This window comes from Cervus canadensis, chromosome 5, assembly GCF_019320065.1.
Source record: "Cervus canadensis isolate Bull #8, Minnesota chromosome 5, ASM1932006v1, whole genome shotgun sequence".
In the NCBI taxonomy this organism is placed as follows: domain Eukaryota; kingdom Metazoa; phylum Chordata; class Mammalia; order Artiodactyla; family Cervidae; genus Cervus; species Cervus canadensis.
The window spans coordinates 15850940-15872402 of NC_057390.1; the positions used below are offsets into that span (position 1 = coordinate 15850940).

At 39.0% G+C, this 21463-nt stretch overlaps 1 protein-coding gene and 1 pseudogene across 1 annotated transcript; one reads left to right on the top strand and one right to left on the bottom strand.

Moving 5' to 3' along the window:
- Nucleotides 1-11547: 11547 nt before the first annotated feature.
- LOC122442577 (olfactory receptor 4S2) lies at nt 11548-12483 on the top strand. The gene has a single exon (XM_043470439.1). It carries the CDS (start codon nt 11548-11550, stop codon nt 12481-12483), a length of 936 nt encoding a protein of 311 aa, XP_043326374.1.
- A 6056-nt stretch (nt 12484-18539) lies between these two features.
- Nucleotides 18540-19442, bottom strand: LOC122441557 (annotated as a pseudogene).
- Between the last annotated feature and the right edge of the window lie 2021 nt (nt 19443-21463).

Consider the following 21463-nt stretch of genomic DNA (forward strand, 5'->3'; position numbering starts at 1 on the left):
CTTCTGTGTATTCTTGCCACCTCTTCTTAATATCTTTTCCTTCTGTTAGGTCCATACCATTTCTGTCCTTCATTCAGCCCATCTTTATATAAATGTTCCCTTGGTATCTCTAATTTTCTTGAAGAGATCTCTAGTCTTTCCCATTCTATTGTTTTCCTCTGTTTATTTGCATTGACCACTGAGAAAGACTTTCTTATGTCTCCTTGCTATTCTTTGGAACTCTGCTTTCAAATGGGCATATCTTTCCTTTTCTCCGTTGTTTTTCACTTCCCTTCCTTTTGCAGCTGTTTGTAAGACCTCAGACAGCCATTTTGCTCTTTTTGCATTTCTTTTTTCTTGGGGATGATCTTGCTCCCTGTCTCCTTTACAATGTCAAAAACCTCCATCCATAGTTCATCAGGCACTCTGTCTATCAGATCTAGCCCTTAAATCTACTTCTCACTTCTGCTGTATAATTGTTAGGGATTTGATTTAAGTCCTACCTGAATGGTCTAGTGGTTTTCCCTATTTTCTTCTATTTAAATCTGAATTTGGCAATAAGGATTTCATGTTCTGAGCCACATTCAGCTCCCAGGTGTTTGTTTGTTTTTCTGACTTCTCCATCTTTGGATGCAAAGAATATAATCAATCTGATTTCAGTGTTGGCCCTCTGGTAATTTCCATGTGTAGAGTCTTCTCTTGTGTTGTTGAAAGAGAGTGTTTGCTGTGACCAGTGCATTATATTTGCAGAAATATATTAGCCTTTGCCCTGCTTATTCTGTACTCCAAGGCCAAATTTGTCTGTTACTCCAGATATTTCTTGACTTCCTACTTTTTCATTCCAGTCCCCTATAATGAAAAGGACATCTTTTTGGGGTGTTAGTTCTAGAAAATCTCGTAGGTCTTCATAGAACCGTTCAGCTTCAGCTTCTTCAGTGTTACTGATCAGGGCGCAGACTTTGATTACCGTGATATTGAATGGTTTGCCTTGGAAACAAACAGAGGTCATTCTGTCATTTATGAGATTGCATCCAAGTACTGTATTCTAGACTCTTTTGTTGACTATGAAGGCTACTCCATTTCTTCTAAGGGGTCTTGCCACAGCAGTAGATATAATGGTCATCTGAGTTAAATTCACCCATTCCAGTCCATTTTAGTTGGCTGATTTCTAAAATGTCAATGTTCACTTCCAATTTGCCTTGATTCATGGACCTAACATTCCACATCTGTATGCAATATTGCTCTTTATAGCATCTGACCTTGTTTCCATCAGCAGTCACATCCACAAGTGGGTGCTGTCTTTGCTTTGGCTCCATCTCTTTAGTCTTTCTGGAGTTATGTTTCCATTGATCTCCAATAGCATATTGGGCATCTACCAACCTGGGGAGTTCATCTTTCAGTGTCCTATCTCTTTGCCTTTTCATACTGTTCATGGGGTTCTCAAAGCAAGAATACTGAAGTGGTTTGCCATTTCCTTCTCTATTGGACCACATTTTGTCCGAACGCTCCACCATGACCCATTTGTCTTGGGTGGCCATACATGGCTTGGCTCATAATTTCATGGAGTTAGACAAGGCTGTGGTCCATGTGATTAGACTGGCTAGTTTTCTCTGATTGTGGTTTTAAGTTTGTCTGCCCTCTGATGGAAAATAATAAGAGGCTTATGGAACCTTCTTGGTGGGAGAGACTGACTGAGGGGGAAACTGGGTCTTGTTCTGATTGGCTCAGTAAATCATTAATCTGGTATATCCAGACAAATGAATATTTTTCAGCACTAAAAAGAAATAAGCTATGAAGGCACAAAATAACAAGAAGAAATCTTACATGCATATTCTTAAGTAAAAGAAACCAATGTTAAAAGGTTATGTACTGTGCAATGCCCATTATAAGACATTCTAGGAAGAAAAAAAAAACCTCTGGAGACAGTAAAAAGTTCAGTGGTTGCCAAGGATTCAAGTATTGGAAGAGCACAGAGGACATTTAGAACAGTGAAACCATCTTGGTGGTACTATAATGACAGATACACATCATTGTACATTTGTCAACCCATATGATGTACATCACCAAGAGTGAAGTCTAATGTAAACTCTGGACTTTGGGTGATAATGATGTGTCAACTTAAGTTCATCAATTGAACAAATACATCACTTTTGTGGGAGGTTAACAATGTAGAGGGGAGGACTTCCCTTATGGTCCAGTGGTTAAGCCTCAATTCCCAATTCAGGGGCCCTGGGTTCAATCCACTGTCAGGGAACTGGATTATGTGTTCTGCAACTAAGCAAAGAATTTTCATGCCACAGCTAAAGATCCCTCATGCCTCAGATAAGATCCAGTGCAACTGAATAAATAAATACATAAAAATAAATATTAAAAACAATGGAGCAGGCAATGCATGAGTGGGGCAGGGAGGTACATGGACAATCTCTATATCTTTTCCTCAATTCTACTACAAACCTAACGCTACTCTAAAAAAAATAAAATCTGTTTAAAAATATGTAAATAGAGAAGATAGAATTTAATAGTAGACAAAAACACCTACTAAACTGAAAAGAAAACAGGAAAGAAAGTTATAAAGGGAACAAAGAAAAAGTAAACTGCAATAAGATCAAGTAAAATTCAAAAATTTTAACAATTACAGTAAACTGCAGCATTTAAAAGCATTTCACTTTCATCTTCCTATGCAATAGAGCATGGACCAATACTAGTTGGGAGATGGGGAAAGTTGGCCCCTCAATTCTATTCAGTCACTTCGTCATATGTTACTCTTTGCAGCCCCATGTACTGCAGCACACCAGGCTTCCCTGTTCATCACCAACTCCCGGAGCTTGCTCAAACTCATGTCCATCGAGTCAGTGATGCCATCCAACCATCTCATCCTCTGCCATCCCCTTCTTTTCCTGCCTTCAATCTTTCCCAGCATCAGGATCTCTTCCAAAGAGTCAGTTTCACATCAGGTGGCCAAAGTATTGAAGCTTCAGTTCCAGCATAATTCCTTCCAATGATTATTCAGGACTGATTTTCTTTAGGACTGACTGGTTTGATCTCCTTGCAGTCTAAGGGACTCTCAAAAGTCTTCTCCAACACCACAGTTGAAAAGCATCAATTCTTCAATGTCCAGTTTTCTCTGTAGTCCAATTCTCACATCTGTGCATGACTACTGGAAAAACCATAGCTTTGACTAGACAGAACTTTGTGGCAAAGTAATGTCTCTGCTTTTAATATGCTGTCTAGGTTGGTCATAACTTTTCTTCCAAGAAGCAAACACCTTTTGATTTCATGACTGCAGTCACCATCTGCAGTGATTTTGGAGCCCAAGAAAATAGTCTCTCACTGTTCCCATTGGTTCCCCATCTATTTGCCATGCAGTGATAGAACAGGATACCATGATCTTTGTTTCTTGAATGTTGAGTTTTAAGCCAGTTTTTTTTTCACTCCCCTCTTTCACCTTCCTCAAGAGGTTCTTTAGTTCCTCTTTGCTTTCTGACATAAAGGTGGTGTCATCTGCATATCTGAGGTTATTGCTATTTCACCCAACAATCTTGATTTCAGCTTTTGCTTCATCCAACCTGGAAGTTCATATGAAGAACTCTCATATAAGTTAAGTAAATGGACTAACAATATGCAGGCTTGACGTACTCCTTTCCCAATTTGGAACCAGTCCATTGTTTCATGTCCATTTCTAACCATTGTTTCTTGACCTGCATACAGATTTCTCAGGAGGCAAGTCAGGTGGCCTGGTATCCCTATCTCTTTTAAGAATTTTCCAGTTTGTTGTGATCTACACAATCAAAGGCTTTGGCATAGTCAATAAAGCATAAGTTTTTTTGGAACCCTCTTGCTTTCTCAATGATCCAACAGATGTTGGCAATTTGATCTCTGGTTCCTCTGCCTTTTCTAACTCCAGGTTGAACATCTGGAAGTTCTCAGTTCATGGACTGTTGAAGCCTCGCTTGGAGAATTTTGAACATTACTTTGCTAGTGTGGGGGATGAGAATCTGATTAGGTGAGTCTTTCTGACCCATGACCCCACCTGGACTGACATCCAGAGCTTTCTTAATATTTTTCTAATGGGGGAACAAATGGTGTTTTTGTTTTTGTTGCTGTTGGTTTGTCTTAAACCCAAGAAGAAGCAGGTACAGAGAACAGAATGCAAGTCACACTATTTTCAGACCTTGGAATCAAGCGGTCCAGATAACAAACCCAACTGGGACTACTGAGACAATGCAGAGGAGGCTGACCCATTATAAACGTATGATCTTAAAGGGAATGCAGGCAGCAGGAAATAAACCTGTCATTTGGAATAAGATGAAGAAAATCAAGAGCCAACAGAAAATCCTTCAGCATTCCTAGAGCACCACAGGGAAGGCATCTGAATTTATACTGCCACTAACCCGGAGACACTGGAAGGGAATGCAGTGACTACCTGGTGTTTAATAACCAATATATAGAGGAAGAAATGTCAGAGAAAGAAAAAGGCCCACACTCAAGTCTGCCCACTGACTGTTGCCCTCTAGTGTCAACTGGTCAGCACAGGAATCTACACTAATACCCACAGAGATTCTTGGCTCTGGTAAAGGTACCTGACGCCTGCTCCTTCTGAGGGAGAGCAAACCAGAACCCAACAGCGCACCATGCCAACAAGAGGGATACTAGGACAGAGAATGTTCTCAAAGGGTCAGAAATGGCAGGTCCCGGTCACTACCCTCAAAAGCTGAGGTTCAAATAGATGAAAAATGATGGGCCCAGCAAGGCTTTCTCTAGTCCAATGACTAATACTTCACACTCTCAATGCAGGAGGTGTGGGCTTGACCCTTGGTCAGGGGACTAGATGCCACATGCTGAATCTAAGACCTGGCAGAGCCAAAAATATAGATAAATGGGCTTCCCATGTGGTGCTAGTAGTGAAGAACCCACCTGCCAATGTAGGAGATGTAAGAGATGTGTGTTCAATCCCTGGTTCAGGAAGATCCTCTGGAGGAGGGCATGGCAACCCACTCCAGTACTCTTGCCTGGAGAACCTCATGGACAGAGGAGCCTGGCAGGTTATGGTCTATAGGGTTCCTTAGTGGGGTGGCCTCCTTGCTTAAGAGTAGCTGCTCCCACAACTGAATATATATATATATATATAACTGAAATCACTTTGCTATATAGCAGAAATTAACCCAACATTGTAAATCACCTATACCTCAATAAATCTAAAACAGAAAAGAAAGTATGAAAACTGGATTAATTTGCTTCTGACTGCCCTCCTTTGCATGTGCTTAGCCCCAAGGGATAAGTTAAAAATAAATGCATTTGAACTCCTATATTGTAGACACATTCCTCTATCCTGAGTGAATGGACTCCCTAAATACCTTGAAATTGAACAGTTCAAGTGTGTCCTCCAGGTAGGAGAATCTGTGAAAGCTCTCACATGACATGGTAACTAGGTGCTGCCATGACCTGGCCCACCATCTATTCTGGCCAAAAGGCTGGGGGAGTCTAAGAACCAGGAAAAGCAGCAACCTACAAGACCAGCTCACTCCTAGGTAGAACAACCCCACTTGGTGATCCTAACCACACATTCCATGCTGAAGTTGCTGTGATCACTTCATGGGGTCATCGTACTCAAGTGAACGGGGATCCCAAGCCTCAACCTCCAGAGAAACGACCTATGACAATGGCCTCCTTGACTACCCCTGTGAACCTCTCTGACCTGAAGCTTCTTTTCCAAAAAACAACCAAAGCCTGACCAGAGACATTCAGACCCGGCCAATGAAGCTGGACATCAGGGCATATTTGCCCACAGGCAAACCTAGATACTTTTACTCTTTCATGTATCTGAAAGTGTCCAATGTCCTTTTCCTCCAAAAGTTTAGAAAACTGGGGTTCATCTCATGAAGATGAATGTTTAGGGCTGAAGCTTGGTAACAACCAAACATACCTAATGGTGGCTGAGGGGAAACTCTGCTTCTTTGCACAGGGCTATGATGATGCCTGAAATCAGCAGGAAACAACTACAGAGACAGACTATCACCCCTCCGCATCCCTCGAGAATAAGAAGCCAGACAGAGGAGGGATTTTTCACCAGCTAAGCCCATTAGGAAGTCCCTGGCAATAATATTAGAAGCAGGGTTAAAAAAAAAAAAAAAAAAACTAACCTTTCTCTTTTCCTTTGTGTTTCATCTGGTTTCACTTGCTCACGGGATGCCACGTGCAGAAGCCTCCTGCTGGTGCTTCAGACCATAATTGCTCTGCTGAAGGGCTGTGCCGGCTCTGCTCAAAGAGGTAGGCAGAAGGACCAAGCACAGCTCAGAGATTCAAGATGGCGGCGGCCAGTTGAGTGCAAGCGGAGCAACACATCTGGATGTTCCCGCGAGAACTCCGCCTCCTCTAGGCTGGCAGCCTCAGCAGCCCTGCCCACAGCCTGGGTGTCAGGAAGATACTGTGCTCTAGCCATGGCTCCCGACATTTTGGGGACCAGGGAGCACCTTCATGGAAGACAGTTTTTCCATAAACAAGGGAATTGGAGACTAGGGGATGGTTTCCAAATAATTCAAGAACACTGCACTTATTTGCACTTTATTTCTATTATTATCACATTAACTCCCTCTCAGATCATTAGGCATTAGATCCAAGAGGCGGGGGACCACTGCTCTGAAGCCAGTTCATTCCTCACATTCTTTGCTCAAAGAACACACTTTCCATTCCTTTGCTTCTGAACTGAGTTCTTCTCATTCTATTGGCTTGAACAACAAGGACAGGGAGACCCCTGTTGGAGTCTGACTCAAAGGGTCAGTAAAAATTTGTGCAAGCTTAGTCATGTCCAACTCTTTGTGACTCCTAGACTAGCCCACCAGGCTCCTCTGTCCGTGGGATTTAACAGGCAAGAATACTGGAGTGGGTTGCCGTTTCCTCCTCCAGAGGATCTTTCAGACCCAGGATCAGACCTACATCTCTGTCTCCAACTTTGGCAGGTGAATTCTTTTACTACTGAGCCATCTGGGAATCCCTCAGTAACAGTATTACATGTAAAATTTTAAATACATGAGCAGAATGTGGGAAAAGTGATATTGTATGATTCCTGAAGCTTAGGTTGAGAGACCTTGAAGATTTAGCTTTTGTGAAACAACTACTGCCCTGAAACAGTCGTGGTGTGTAGATGCTGCTGGAGAATGAGAGAGAATTTACTGAAAGGCACATGAACAAGGCCATCTTGGAGCATCTACAACATTCAGGTCAGGAAGCATCAGTGGAAGAACCACCCAGGTGAGTACAAGGAAAACTGCAGAATTATGATCAAATAAAGTGTTTTTATTTTAAGCCTTTAAGTTGTGGTGTTACGATTTTTAAACTACTAATTTGGGGATTAAACTTTGTGGTGGTAACCCACTGATTTTTGACTTAGCTCTGTTTGCCAACATACAGCAATAGAAAGCTTACACACACACAGGCAGAAAGTGAAAGAAAAACACTGAAAATTTCCTGGAATTCTTCCCCAGAGATTCCCTGTTGCTGATGAGGGGTATATACTGGGTGACATGAGTGGATCTTAAATATGCTCAGAAGTTTCCCATCAAACTCCCTCCTGCTACTATGAATGCCCCTGGTGCTCTCGGGACTCTGTTTTCTGCTACAACTACAGGAAGAGTACATGGCCAGAAATTGCAGAGAAAATGGCCCAACTGTGTGGTGAACTTTAGCTCATGGAAAAGAAAACTTGATGGCTATGTGCATCTTTCCCTGTCCTGTTTACAAATTGCTTGGAAAATGAATCCATAGTGTCTATTAAAAGCTTCAGTGAGATAAAGAAATCAGCTGCAATGGGCAGCTCATAAGTTCTCCCTAGAAGTATGAACTAGTTGCTTTTTGACATTTTATTATAAATGAAGAAGGAGGTGAGATGAAAGTAGGAAGAAGAAAGAAACTAAAGAAAGAATGAGGGGAAAGGAAAAAGTACAAGAGGAATAAGAAAGAATATCAGTGGTCAAGAGTCAAGCATAACAGTTTGCAATCAAAAGGTAAAAGAATGAAAGCCTGCATTATGATTGTCCAAATATAGGTTGGAAGTGAATTTGTTCCCACCAGTTTCTCCAGAAATCACCAGAAACTATATTAAAAAAGAAAAAGTGGTGCTAATACTATTGAATATACTATTTTCCAATCAAGTGGAACTTTTAAAAGCAGGGCAATTAAAATTCAACAGAGAAATACCTCCAAAAAGATGTTTTTTAATAAATATATTTATTTAAATATCAAGTAAACCATATTACATATATGTATATATGCATACATGCACATCATTCCACTGAACAAGATAAACCTCCATAAAATAATCTTATATCTATGTTTACTGAAATGCTTTGGAATAGTGTTATTGTTCTAAATGCACAAATTAATTGTTTTTAAATTATTTTCTATTGGAGTATAGTTGATTTACAATGGTATGTTGGTATTTTACTTTAATAAGTTAAAAGCTTTCAACTTTTTTTTTTTTTTTTTTTAGAAAAATGAAAAGACATCTGGAAATTAAGGCTCATTCTTCTCTGAAGTGGTTCTGATTATAGAGGGTACTTTGGGAGAAAGGTTTTCCCCAGGGTCATTAACATTTTGTATCATTCTCTTTAAAATGACCATATAAGATGTAGAGAAAACAGCATTTGTTGCCAACAGTACTGCAAAATGGCAGATTTCAGTTGGTGAGAGACAGACCAGGAACAACAAAATTCTACCAATTTTTGAGTTTCTGGACTCAGGGATTCTCTGAAACCAATTATTCACAAAGTAATTCTTAAGGCATCACTCTTAACTTTGTTTTGAATAGTTGCACCCAAATTATCTCAGGAGTGATAGAAAAACAAAGCAAAATCCAAGCTCTGGACAATACTGGTGAGATTTTTCAATTCTAAAACTAACATTGAAGGTTTTTGGAAAAGAGAGAATTTTATCAAATTTCTATATTTTGAATGCTTGTAATATAATTGCAAGACAATGTTCTTAGAAATAGCAGGAGAATAAAATTTTTAAGATGATAATAAAATGATGAAGTGCATGCAAACCAGACTATGAGATGGATACTAATGACATATGAGTAGGAAAATGCTTGACTTTCAAAATAAATGAGGTGTTAGTATGTTTGGAATGTTCAGAATGTGGAGGAATAAATTCTTTGAGGTGGATCTTGATTCTGGGAGAAAGACGCTTTCTTCCTTGACCTTACAGGATGGACAATGGAGACAGAATCCCCAGGCTTGATTTTAAATGACCGGTTTCTTTTAGATGATAAGCAAGTCACATTGTTCACAGTTGTCAAAAACTGCTATGATTTGAGGTCTCTTAAACCGAAGGACTCTCTGAGTGTAGAATAAAATGTTTTGTTTAATTCAGGAGGAAAAACAAAAGGAGAGTGAGAGTGTACATGAATTTTTGGACCCCCTATTTGATATCAACCTCTTACATCAAGAGATGCAGTATAGGAGAAAGAAAAATTATGCAAATCTGATTTTAAGATAATGATGCTGTACCTCTAGATAAATTGTTAAGCTTCATGGGGCTTCTGCTATCCCTCCTGCAAAATGAGAAACTTTTAAGGGATGTGTTCGAGTCTGAATTGGGTTGTCATTATATCTATTATGGTTTTTATCATTATTTCTACTGTAAAAGAGAAGACACACCTGGAATGACTATGCTATCAAGTCTAATTTACAGATCAGGAACAACATTGCTAGAAAACATACCTTAGAGCACAGAGTTCAGTTGGAATTAACAGATCTTAGGGGGATGTGTCCTCAGGTCAATAGAATTCCTGATGATTACCTAAGACTCTGTGTAATCCTATCCTAAACCAGAACTAAAGGAATCATTTATTAATACATCTATAGCTTGGCTTGAAGAACAGCTTGAGAAAGGCTTTAATCAAAGGTATTCCCCATGCCCCTTATTTGTACATATGCTGCAGTGACCTCACTAGAGTGTCTGGCATTACACCACTGGAGAGTCATCCATTATAAGTAAATATGAAGGACTAGTGAGATTAAGGAATGAGCCATATCTATTTATTTACTGATGTTAACAGATAAATATATAAAATACCAAAGCAATGCAATTCCTGGGAAATCCTCAAACACTGAGTTTGAAGGTAAGACTTCCCTCCCCTCCATTTAAATCAAACATATCTTGATGTGCCTCCAACAGTTTCTTTTAATTTGATCCCTTTTAAGTTTGATATAACAGAGTCATACAGAGCAACTTTTTGTGTAGGTGGCTTCTTCCACTCTACAATGTATTCTTGTGAAAATTTGTTATGTTGAGTAGCGTTAGTTCACTCATTATGATTGGAAAATAGTATTCCATTGTGTGGCTTTATCACAATGTATCTACCCATCCTACACTATTAATGGTATAGATGAACTTATTTGCAAAGCAGAAATAGAGTGACGGATGTAGAGGACAAAGTATGAATACCAATGGGGGGGTGTAGAGTGGGTTGAATTGGGAGATTGGGCTTGGCATATGTATACTGCTATGAATAAAATTGATAACTAATGATAATCCTCATGTATAGCATGAGGATCTCTAGTCGGTGCTCTGTGGTGGCCTAAATGGGAAGGGAATCCACAAAAGGGGATATATGTATATGTGTGTCTGGTTCACTTTACTGTACAGCAGAAATGAACACAACACTGTAAAGCAACTCTACTCCAGCAGTTTCTTTCATTGTTTTCTTCAGTTTCTGCCTCCTTTTCAGGTTTTTATGGCTATTCCAAGCTGAAAGAATTGTTTTTTAATTTCATAGTAGAAATAGCTCTTTATGTTATAGATGATAGTGAAATTAAAACTTTCTCATTTTGCAAGTGGGATAATAGAAGCCCCATGAAGCTTAACAATTTATCTAGAGGTATAGCTCCAATATCTCAGAATCAGATTTGCATAATTTTGCTTTCCTTTCTACTATATCACATCACTCTTTATTATGAGAGTTTGATATCAAATATGGGAACAAAAACTCATGTATACAAATATCACAGTTCCTTAAGAAGAAGAACCTGCAACATCATCCAGTCTCAACTATTTGAACACTCATAGCAGTATTCAGACAGGAAAATACGTGTGTGTGTGTGTGTGTGTGTGTGTGTGAAAAGTAATATGAACATTTTCAGGATATAGATGTTGTCATATTCCCAAACTCAAAAGTTGTTTCAAATTTCAGTTGAGTGCCTTAGACAGATTAGAAAGAAGCAAATTGTTAGAAACAGATGAAAGAATCTTTATGAAACATGAGGGAAGTGAGAGGGCTGGTTAGATGTGTGACTTAGAGGATTATTTTATCTCTTTCAACTTTGTGTCTAAATCTGAAAGGACTATCATTTGACATAAGATGATCAAAATATGTAGAATATGTCCACTTCCATTTCTTTAGGTATACATGCTAAGCAGTGGTAAGGACCCATTTTTCCATTTTTATCAATTCTGGTTATTCATTTGTTTTGAGTTAAAAATAAATGTTGCTGGTCTTTGTTACTTTTTTTTTTTTTTAACTTTCAGGTAATGTAATTGTCTCTTGGGAACTTGACCTGCTAAACTAATTCCATGGAAAAAATAAGCAATGTAACTGAATTTGTTTTCTTGGGTCTTTCTCAAAACATAGAGATTGAAGAAGTGTGTTTTGTGGTATTTTCTTTCTTCTACATGGTCATTCTTCTGGGAAACCTTCTCATCATACTGACAGTTTGTGTGGGCAACCTTTTCAAGTCTCCTATGTATTTCTTTCTCAACTACCTGTCTTTTGTGGATATTTGTTACTCTTCAGTCACAGCTCCTAAGATGATTGTGGACCTATTAGCCAAAAGGAAAACGATCTCCTATGTGGGGTGCATGTTGCAACTCTTTGGGGTACATTTCTTTGGTTGTACTGAGATCTTCATCCTTACTGTAATGGCCTATGATCGTTACGTGGCTATTTGTAAACCCCTATGGTATATGACCATCATGGATAGAGACAGATGCAATAAAATGCTGCTGGGGACTTGGATAGGTGGGTTCTTACATTCCATCATCCAAGTGGCTCTGGTAGTCCAACTACCCTTTTGTGGACCCAATGAGATTGATCATTACTTTTGCGATGTTCACCCCGTGCTAAAACTCGCCTGCACAGACACATATGTTGTTGGTGGTGTTGTGACAGCCAACAGCGGTACCATCGCTCTGGGGAGTTTTGTCATTTTGCTAATCTCCTATACCATCATCCTGGTGTCCCTGAGAAAGCAGTCAGCAGAAGGCAGGCGCAAAGCTCTCTCCACCTGTGGCTCCCACATCGCCGTGGTCATCATCTTTTTTGGTCCCTGTACTTTCATGTATATGCGTCCTGATACTACCTTTTCAGAGGATAAGATGGTGGCTGTGTTTTATACCATCATCACCCCCATGTTAAATCCCCTGATTTATACACTGAGAAATGCAGAAGTAAAAAATGCAATGAAGAAACTGTGGGGCAGGAGGGTTTTCTGGGAGGCTAATGGTAAATAGTAAAAAGTAACAATCCAAGGTGGATGATCTCAAAGTTTCTCATCTGCACAGTGAAGACAATAATAACGATCTCACAGGGTGTCTTGAGGGAACAAATAAGAGAATAACACATTTACAGAAACAAGTTATTATTTATCATTATGATTATATTTGTTCTAATACTTCATAATCATAATTTTCTGAAATATCTAGAACAAAGAAATCCTATCAAACTCAGAAATTCAGCATGGTCAGACTTTCCCCTCTTTATTTCTTTCCTTTTTTCAATTTTCTTTAAAGAATGAGAGTTCACCGTGATTGTATTGATACTTAAGGCTACTTTCTAGTGTTTAGATTTATGGTTCTTACATAATGAACATTTGATATGTGTATGTTGTTTGAATGAAAGGATTCAGGAAAAATGACCAAAATCTGAGCTAAGGAATTCTGGTACAAGTCCTCCAAAACAGCAAAACTAAACCTTGTAAGGTTTGGATGTGAGGGGTTGTGGGCAGGATGTCAAAGAGATAAAACACAGGCGTAGAAAGCAAAAGACTTGTTATCCTCCGGTTTGGGGAAAAAGCTTTCTTTCTCTAGGACTCATTTTCCTTACTCAAACAATAAGTCTATTGGAAAAAAAAAAATTACCCCTAATATCCACATTTTAACTTCAGCATTCTCTTTATATGCTTCTGATAACTGACTCTTGTAGTCTGTAGTCAGCCATCACTATTAATGTAAAGTGATTAACAGGAAAACTTAAACTGAACAATACCAAAGACATCTGTGATGAATACAAGACTGTGTGTTAATCAAGAGGGTAAATGTAATTTACTGAAATGCATGGTTGGGAAACCATATTTCCTCCAATGTTTGAACCAAACACCTTTACTGAAAACAGTGTCATTTATCACTGCTTCCTTGACTGGCACAACCTGATTTCTAGCTGTGGACTCTAGAGAGAATCATTCTGGACAAATGAATGTACCTTTCTTAGGTAAATGATACTTGCCCTAGTAATGCATTCCTCTTCTCTTTGCCCGACCTAAGCTTTATTTTTCCACAGCAATAAACCCATCACTGATTATCTCTCTGCCATTTATTTTCATTGTTTTTTCACAAGTCTGATTATTTAAATTACCATCAATATGTGGCTTTGTGATTGTGATTTTGGAGTGTGTGTGTGTGGTGTGCACATATTATTGATACATTAAGCACTGTACACTGTCAGTACCTTCCACAATGATCTCAGCTATTGGAGCACTCAGAGTTAAAGATAAGTCTGCTTTACCTACTACCATAAAGAGAAAAGATGTAGATAACATTATTGATTAAATGAAGGAAGCCACAGCTTCTGCTTATATTAGAACATTCTTCTGAATATCTTGTCTTGAAATGCATGCCATTGGTTCAAAAGGGAGTATTCTTTTCAAAAATGAATGATCTTCATTTATAATTAAATATTGAAAACAAAAAAAAAGATAATAAATATCAAAAGGCAGCAAGACATTCAAAGTTATAATTGTTAAAAGATATTAAAAATTATAAGACCCCTTGCCTCTGACTACATGAATCCATATCTATTTCCCCAGTTTGGACATAGACTCATTGGACCTCTGTGAACCTGAGGGTTTGCTCAGCTTTAAGATGGTAACTAGGTCGGTGCTCTCCAGACTTGTCTGATCATTTTAATCCTCTTGAGATGTTTTTGAAAAGATGACAGTATCTATTCTAAGAATTTGTGATTCAGTAGACCAATGTTCAGTTCAGTTCAGTTCAGTCACTCAGTCTCTTTGCTACCCCAAAGACTGACACACACCAGACTTCCCTGTCCATCACCAACTCCCAGAACTTGCTCCATTGAGTCGGTGATGCCAGCCAACCATCTCCACAAATGTTAGAGGGTATATATATATTAAAAAAAAAATCTGTATTTTCAACAAGCTCGTCTGGTAATTTTTATACAGGTAGTGGCACATCAAAAATTTGAAAACACTGGGACTAGATGATACTTGATCTTAGAGCACAAAAGGGTCTTTGAATCAATCAATTCCAAAGGGTCCTACCTTGGATATATATTCCCATCTGTTCTACTATTTAAAAGGAAACTAAACTTGAACTGAATTTAGAAAATTGTGGGATAAATTATTGTAATTCATGTATAAATTTTTCCATGATACTCTTTCCTTTATGTTTCTGCATCAAAGACTTGACTACTGAGAGTTATTTATATTGATGATCTGAAGTCTTGAAGAAGATACAAGCTGACAGATTCAATACTCTCAAAGACTGAGAAGCAAAACATATTGATGTAGGAGACAGGTGGGCTCCAATTTAGATGTTTACAGCTGGTCTCCTGTTTACATTTCATGGGGTGCAAAGTGGGCTTCAGGCTGAATACTTAAAACTCTTGGCATTTTCTGTGACACTGGATAGGTGGGCTCCAGTTAAGGCATTTACAGCTTCCTGTTTGCTCTGGAAAATGAAAGTAACAACATAAACAGGGTAAATATCCAGTGTTTGTCTCTTGTAAGCATCTTAAGATAATAGTCATGGCAATAGTCAAAGAAATAGTCAAGGCAAGGACAAAGAGGGGCAAAACCTTGTTTGAGTAAAAGATTAAGGGACCTCCCTCCTCCTCTTTTTTAGACAAGGGAGACATTACACATGTGCAGAAAGACTTCATCTGGGTCAAAAGCCAAGTGGTAATGGCAGGCTATAATGAATCTTATTCTTCCCAGAAGCCTTCACTCCGAGATCCTTCTTGGCGGAGGGGTGCTTGCTCATCCAGGGGAGTGCCCCAGGGTAGGTGAAGTGTGGAAAAAGAAACCAGATAATTGGCTAAAGATAGATAAAACCTGAAAGAACTGACCTATATAAATGACTTAACCGCCTCCTTACTGCACTCCCCTTCACTCGGAGGGACACCCACACTTTTTCTCTTTGAGTGTGTGTCTCGTCCTTGCTTCTGTCTTAACAAGCAGTTTCTCTATGTACTCTTCCACTTCTTGCTGTGATACATCTCTAATAATAAACTTTGTATCTTCATTTACAGTTTCTGCCTCCATGATAAATGAATTTTTCACTGGGGACAGAGATACAGGGAAAAACAGCTTCTAGACTCTAGCCCTGGCTGGTATGGTGGCTAAGATTCTTGGTTTCCATTCAGGCTCTGTGTGTGTTTTAGTCACTTAGTCATGTCCAACTCTTTGTGACCCCACGGACTGTAGCCCACCTGGCTCCTCTGTCCATGGAACTCTGCAGGTAAGAATACTGTAGTGGGTTGTCGTGCCCTTCTCCAGGGGATCTTCCCAACCCAGGGATCAAACACTGGTTTCCTGCATTGCAAGCAGATTCTTTACCATCTGAGCCACCCCAGCCAGGCTCCCCAGGTTCAAATCTTGGGCAGGGAATTAAGATCACTCATCATCCCACTGCTCACAGCTGCCTTGCCGAGATCAATATGAAAGAGTATTCAGGTTTCCCCCACTGATTTTATAAACTTCACAGAAGTTTGTCAGAGTCAGTCTCAATCAGAGGAGCTCTGGGAGACTGCCCATGGAAGCGCCTCATTTTGACGGTGTTCTGATGTGTCCAGGTCTTACATGGTAACCTGGCTTGTTTTGTGTTTTCAAGTACAATGCAACTTCATCACTTAATTAAAATCTTACAAATATTGCTTTTTCTACAAGTTTAGTGAATATATATATAAAGATCCACAAGGTAAGTGCACCATAGTATAGAGAGTGGTATTCATTGCTGTGCTTTCATAACAGTCAGTGGTACACTCGGATATCACACATATAGAACGTAAAATTCAGTCTCAGAAGATTAAGACAGAGCTTCTATTTTCTTCATGAGAAAAAATAAAACAACATAAGGTATATGTGAACCTACCCTGAGGTTTGGAATGAAGCTTGGTCAAGCTTGACCTAGATCAACTGAACCCCAGTTGACCCAAAGACACATGAGCAAGGATTCTTAATGCTTATTATATAATCCTTGAGTTTGGAATGGCTTTTTTATCTAACTTATCCAAGAATAGTGCGATCAAACTGGGAGTAGGGGTTTTGAGGCATATTACTGAATTAATAAATAAAAGCAATGATTACATTTAGAATTAGCTAATTGAAAGGAGTAGTATAAAAGGCTAGCTAGAGAGAGTGAGGAGGAGATTGGTTATATAAATACAGGACAAATTCTAAAGACCTAAGTCTGCAGCAAGTCCCCCTCCCTCTATTTTTCCATGAATAATATGTGGGAAGAGAAGGATATAGTGATAATCACACTTGGGTAGATTCATTTTCACCCCTCCCTTGTTGATAAATTTCAGAAGAGAGTTAACAACAGGTAATCCAAGCCATATTCAAAGAGATTCTTAAAATTTGTCATCTTCTGGGGGGAAAAAAAATCAATAGTGAATTTGTCACAATAAGAAAGTGTACTTCATTACTGGAGAAAGTGGCCTAAGCTACAAAGGCAATCTTATGAAAAATTAACACTTGAGTTAGCTGCCCATGCAGTTATAGATATTTCTGTTTTCCTTTACCTTCCTGAATCAGGCAATACACCAGAAAGTAGTCACCACCAGACCTACATCAAAAAGAAACCCTGACTTGCTCTGCTAGTCTTTTTTTCTCCTTTTCTAGATATTCCATTATTTGTCTGCCTCCCCTTATATTCTAAGATTCCTAACTTTTCAAGCAGAACACATGTCAAGGACTTCTTGGAAGAGAAATACTGTTGCTGAAATCTTCAAGATATACCTAATTTCTGCATATGTATACTTCATTTTAGAGTGCAGATTCCTGTTGTACAAGGGACAATAATTCTTTTTTTTTTTTTTTTGGGACAATAATTCTTTAAGAGTATACAGTGCAATTTCTTAGTGAGGTGAAGAAGATGGAGCACCAGAAGATAAGAAGTCTGTGTCTTTCATAGTTGAGAACTTGGTGAACACACCCTCCAAGTCTTAGGTGACCCTAGACACCTAAGAGATGTCTGAGATCAGAATCCTGACCTCAGAATTCTCTTCAAAATTCATGATGATTGAAGATTCTCATCTAAATTAAGGAAACACCTGAATGTTCCCAAAAAAGATTTTAGTTTATGCCCAGTTGTCAGCTGGCTATACCTGTTTCTTAGTCTAATCACCTTTATTTCTCCATAGAATGATAACCTGTCTGAGGGAAAATGAGACAGATTTATCTAGTTTGACTAATGGAAGACACCATCAAAATACATTATTAGCATGATGAGACCAAGGATTAACAAAATGCATCCCAGGAGCATCCATTTCTTCAGCTATATGCCTTCTTAAGCTCATGACATTTCACAGAATGGGAGATATTCCATGTTGCACATTTACAAAGAACATCAGTTTTATATACTCATAAATATTGTTTAAATAAAGTGACAAATATGGTCATAGAATTGCATTTATACAAATGAAAAGAATTGCTCATTTTTCAAGACTTTTAATTACCTACAATAAGGTACTAAGTTTTAATTACAATTTCTGTAAGTGTAGTGTAAGTGGAATAATTATATAAATTACATTGTTTTAGATGCAGGATTTGTTACTGTAAAAAAAATTAAAGTATACAACACTTGTAAAACTTTTGGCATTGCTTTTTTGAAATTATTGCAGTGGAAACCTAAAAAAAAAAAAAAAAAGGAAGTGTTTTAAGAAAGCTCTGTGAGAGATGTCTCACTCAAGATTATCTGTTTCCTGAAAGAGGCCAGAAAAGCCAACCATGCAGTCTTCCCAACTTTCCCTGAAAAAAGTGCTGAAATGCACTCATCAAGTCAGGGAATACACAGGACAGAATGTTCCTGAGTGTCAGAGCTGGAAAGGACCCGAAGGGCATCTGATCCACTCCCCTTGGGTGCAGTCTCAGTCAAGTGATAGGGGAGAGTGGCTGAGGGGGCTTCGCTCTTCAGGGTTGCAACTTTGAATGATAGCACACGATCCTTCTGTATCTGTTGTACTTGTCAACATTAACCATTGTGCGGATAAAATAGATCCGTCAAAGAGCAGGACAGCCAGATGTTAATCTTCCCACAGAGTGTTTATCTCAGCCCCACACTTTCCTCATGGCATTCTTCATGTCTACGTTTCTCGGGGTGTAGATGAGAGGGTTGAACACGGGGACAATCATGGTGTAAAATAGGGCAAAGACCTTGTCGTTCCTCACAGAATCAGCCGTGGGGACATAGGTGAAAATGAGTGGCAAGAAGAACATGAAGACCACAGTGATATGTGAACCACAGGTGGAGAGGGCTTTGCGGCAGCCCTGGGATGAGCGAGTCCTCAGGGTGGACAGGATGATGAGGTAAGAAATCACCAAGGCAACAAAGGTCAAAATGGACAACACCCCTGTGGTGGTAATGATTGCAATCACCCACAGTCTAGTGTCCATGCAGGCCAGCTTCAGCAAAGGGAATACATCACAGAAATAGTGGTCTATTTGATTGGGGCCACAGAAAGGAAGTTCAATAATAATTAATACTTGCATGAATGAATGGCTAAAGGCTCCCATAGCAGAAGCCATTACAAAGACATAGCACAGCTGTCTGTTCATGATGACCATGTAGTGAAGAGGTCTGCAGATGGCGGCATAGCAGCCATAGGCCATGGCCACCAAGAAGAAGACCTCAGAGGCTCCAAAGAAGTGGGCATAAAACATCTGGGCCATGCAGCTGTTGTAGGAGATGGTCTTCTGCTGGGCCAGCAAGTCAGTGATCAATTTGGGTGCCACCGTGGAGGTGAAGCAGACATCCATCAAGGACAAATAGCTGAGGAAAAAGTACATGGGCTGTTCACCGAGGCACCTGCCCCTGATGGTGAGAAGAATGAGCAGATTCCCTTAGAGAATCGCAATATAGCAAAGTAAAAATAGCAGAAAGCAGGCAACTTTCACATTCTCATCAGTAAAAAGCCCCAGGAGGATAAATTCTGTGACATTTTCATGTCCCATTGCCTCTGTGGGTTTGATCGTTTAGAGGGGCAATTTAGTATACCTGAAACACGCAACTTTTTAAAATTATTTCTGTATTTCAAAAGTCATTCATCTAGTCAATAAATATATATTGATGTTTCCAAATGATACAAACATCTCACCCACACATAAAGTTTATTAGAGAAGACATACAGTGACAATACTAGCAAAAAATAATCGACATATTGAGGTGGAGCCAAGGAGAATGCAGTCTGCATCTCCCCACCTAGGGAACCTAGCTGACAGTGGTAGGGATGTCAACGCCCAAGCAGATGGGAGGAACCTCTGATTGACTGGAGAATATTAACTTGAGTGAGGTCTCCCAGAGGTACACATTTCAACACCAAGACCTGCCTCTACCCAACTCTCTTCAAACCCCAGTGCTGGAAACCTTGGGCCAAATAATCAGTAAGACAGGAACACAGTCCCATTCAAAAAAAGAAAAAGAAAAAAAAAGAGGCAAGAAAAAATATGTTACAGACAAAGGAGCAAGGTAAAAACCTACAAAACCAAATATATGAAGAGAAAATATATTCTTATATTTTTTTAACTACATGAGAAAAGAATTTAGAGTAATGACAGTAAAGATGATCCAAAATCACACAAAATAGAGTGCAAAGAAAGAATGAGAAAATACAAGAAATGTTCAATAAAAACATTGAAGGGCTAAGGAAAACATGCGGAGATGAATAGCACAATAACTGAGATGAAAAGTACATTAGAACGAATCAATAGCAGAATAACTGAGGTTTAAAAAATGAGTAATTGAGCTGGAAGACAGAATGGTGGAAATGACTACTGAGGAGCAGAACAAACACAAAATTAAAAAAATTGAAGACAATCTCAGAGAACTCTGAGACAACACCAAACAGACTAACATTCAAATTTTAGGGGTCTCAGGAAGAAGAAGGAAGAAAGAAAGAGCCTGAGAAGATATTTGAAAAGATTATACTTGAAAACTTATTTAATGTGGGAAAGGGAATGGCCACTCAAGTCTAGGAAGCTCTGACAGGTCCTCCCACACAAGATAAACTATAGGAGAAACACACCAAAACAATATTAATCAAAATAATAAAAAGCAAATGCAAAGAAAAAATATTAAAACTGAAAGGGAAAAGCAAAAAACAGTGTATAAGAAACCCCATAAGTTTATCAGCTGATTTTTCAGCAGAAACTCTGCAGGCCAGAAGGGAGTGATAGGATCTATTTAAAGTGATGAAAGAGAAAATTATACAACCAACATTACTTTGCCCAGCAAGGATCTTAGATTTTACAGAGAAATCAAAAGCTTTACTGACAAGCAAAAGCTAAGAGAATTCTGCAACACCAAACTAGCTTTACAACAAATGCTAAAGGAACTTCTCTATCCAGGTGATAACCCATACTTATAACAAATTAAAGAATACAAACTTAGCATATTTGAAAGCAGAGACATTACCCTGCTAACAAAGGTCCATCTAGTGAAAGTTATGGTTTTTCCAGTAGTCATGCATGGATGTGAGAGTTGGACCATAAAGAAAGCTGAGCAATGAAGAATTGATGCTTTTGAGCTGTGGTGTTGGAGAAGACTCTTGAGACTCCCTTGGACTGCAAGGAGACCCAACCAGTCAATCCTAAAGGAAATCAGTCCTGAATATTCGTTAGAAGGACTGATGCTGAAGTTGAAGCTCCAATACTTTCGTCACCTTTTGCGAAGGACTGTCTCATTAGAAAAGACCCTTATCCTTGGAAAAATTGAAGGCAAGAGGAAGAGGGGATGACAAAGAATGAGATGCTTGGATGGCATCACTGACCCAGTGGACATGAGTTTGAGTAAGCTCCAGGAGTTGGTGATGGACAGGGAAGCTTGGTGTGCTGCAGTCCATGGGGTCACAAAGAGTCAGACACAATTGAGTGACTGAACTGACTGAATTATCTCAATAGAAGTAGAAATTTTTTTTTTTTACAAAATTCAACACTACTTATGATAAAAACTGTTCAGAAAGTGGGCATAGAAGGAA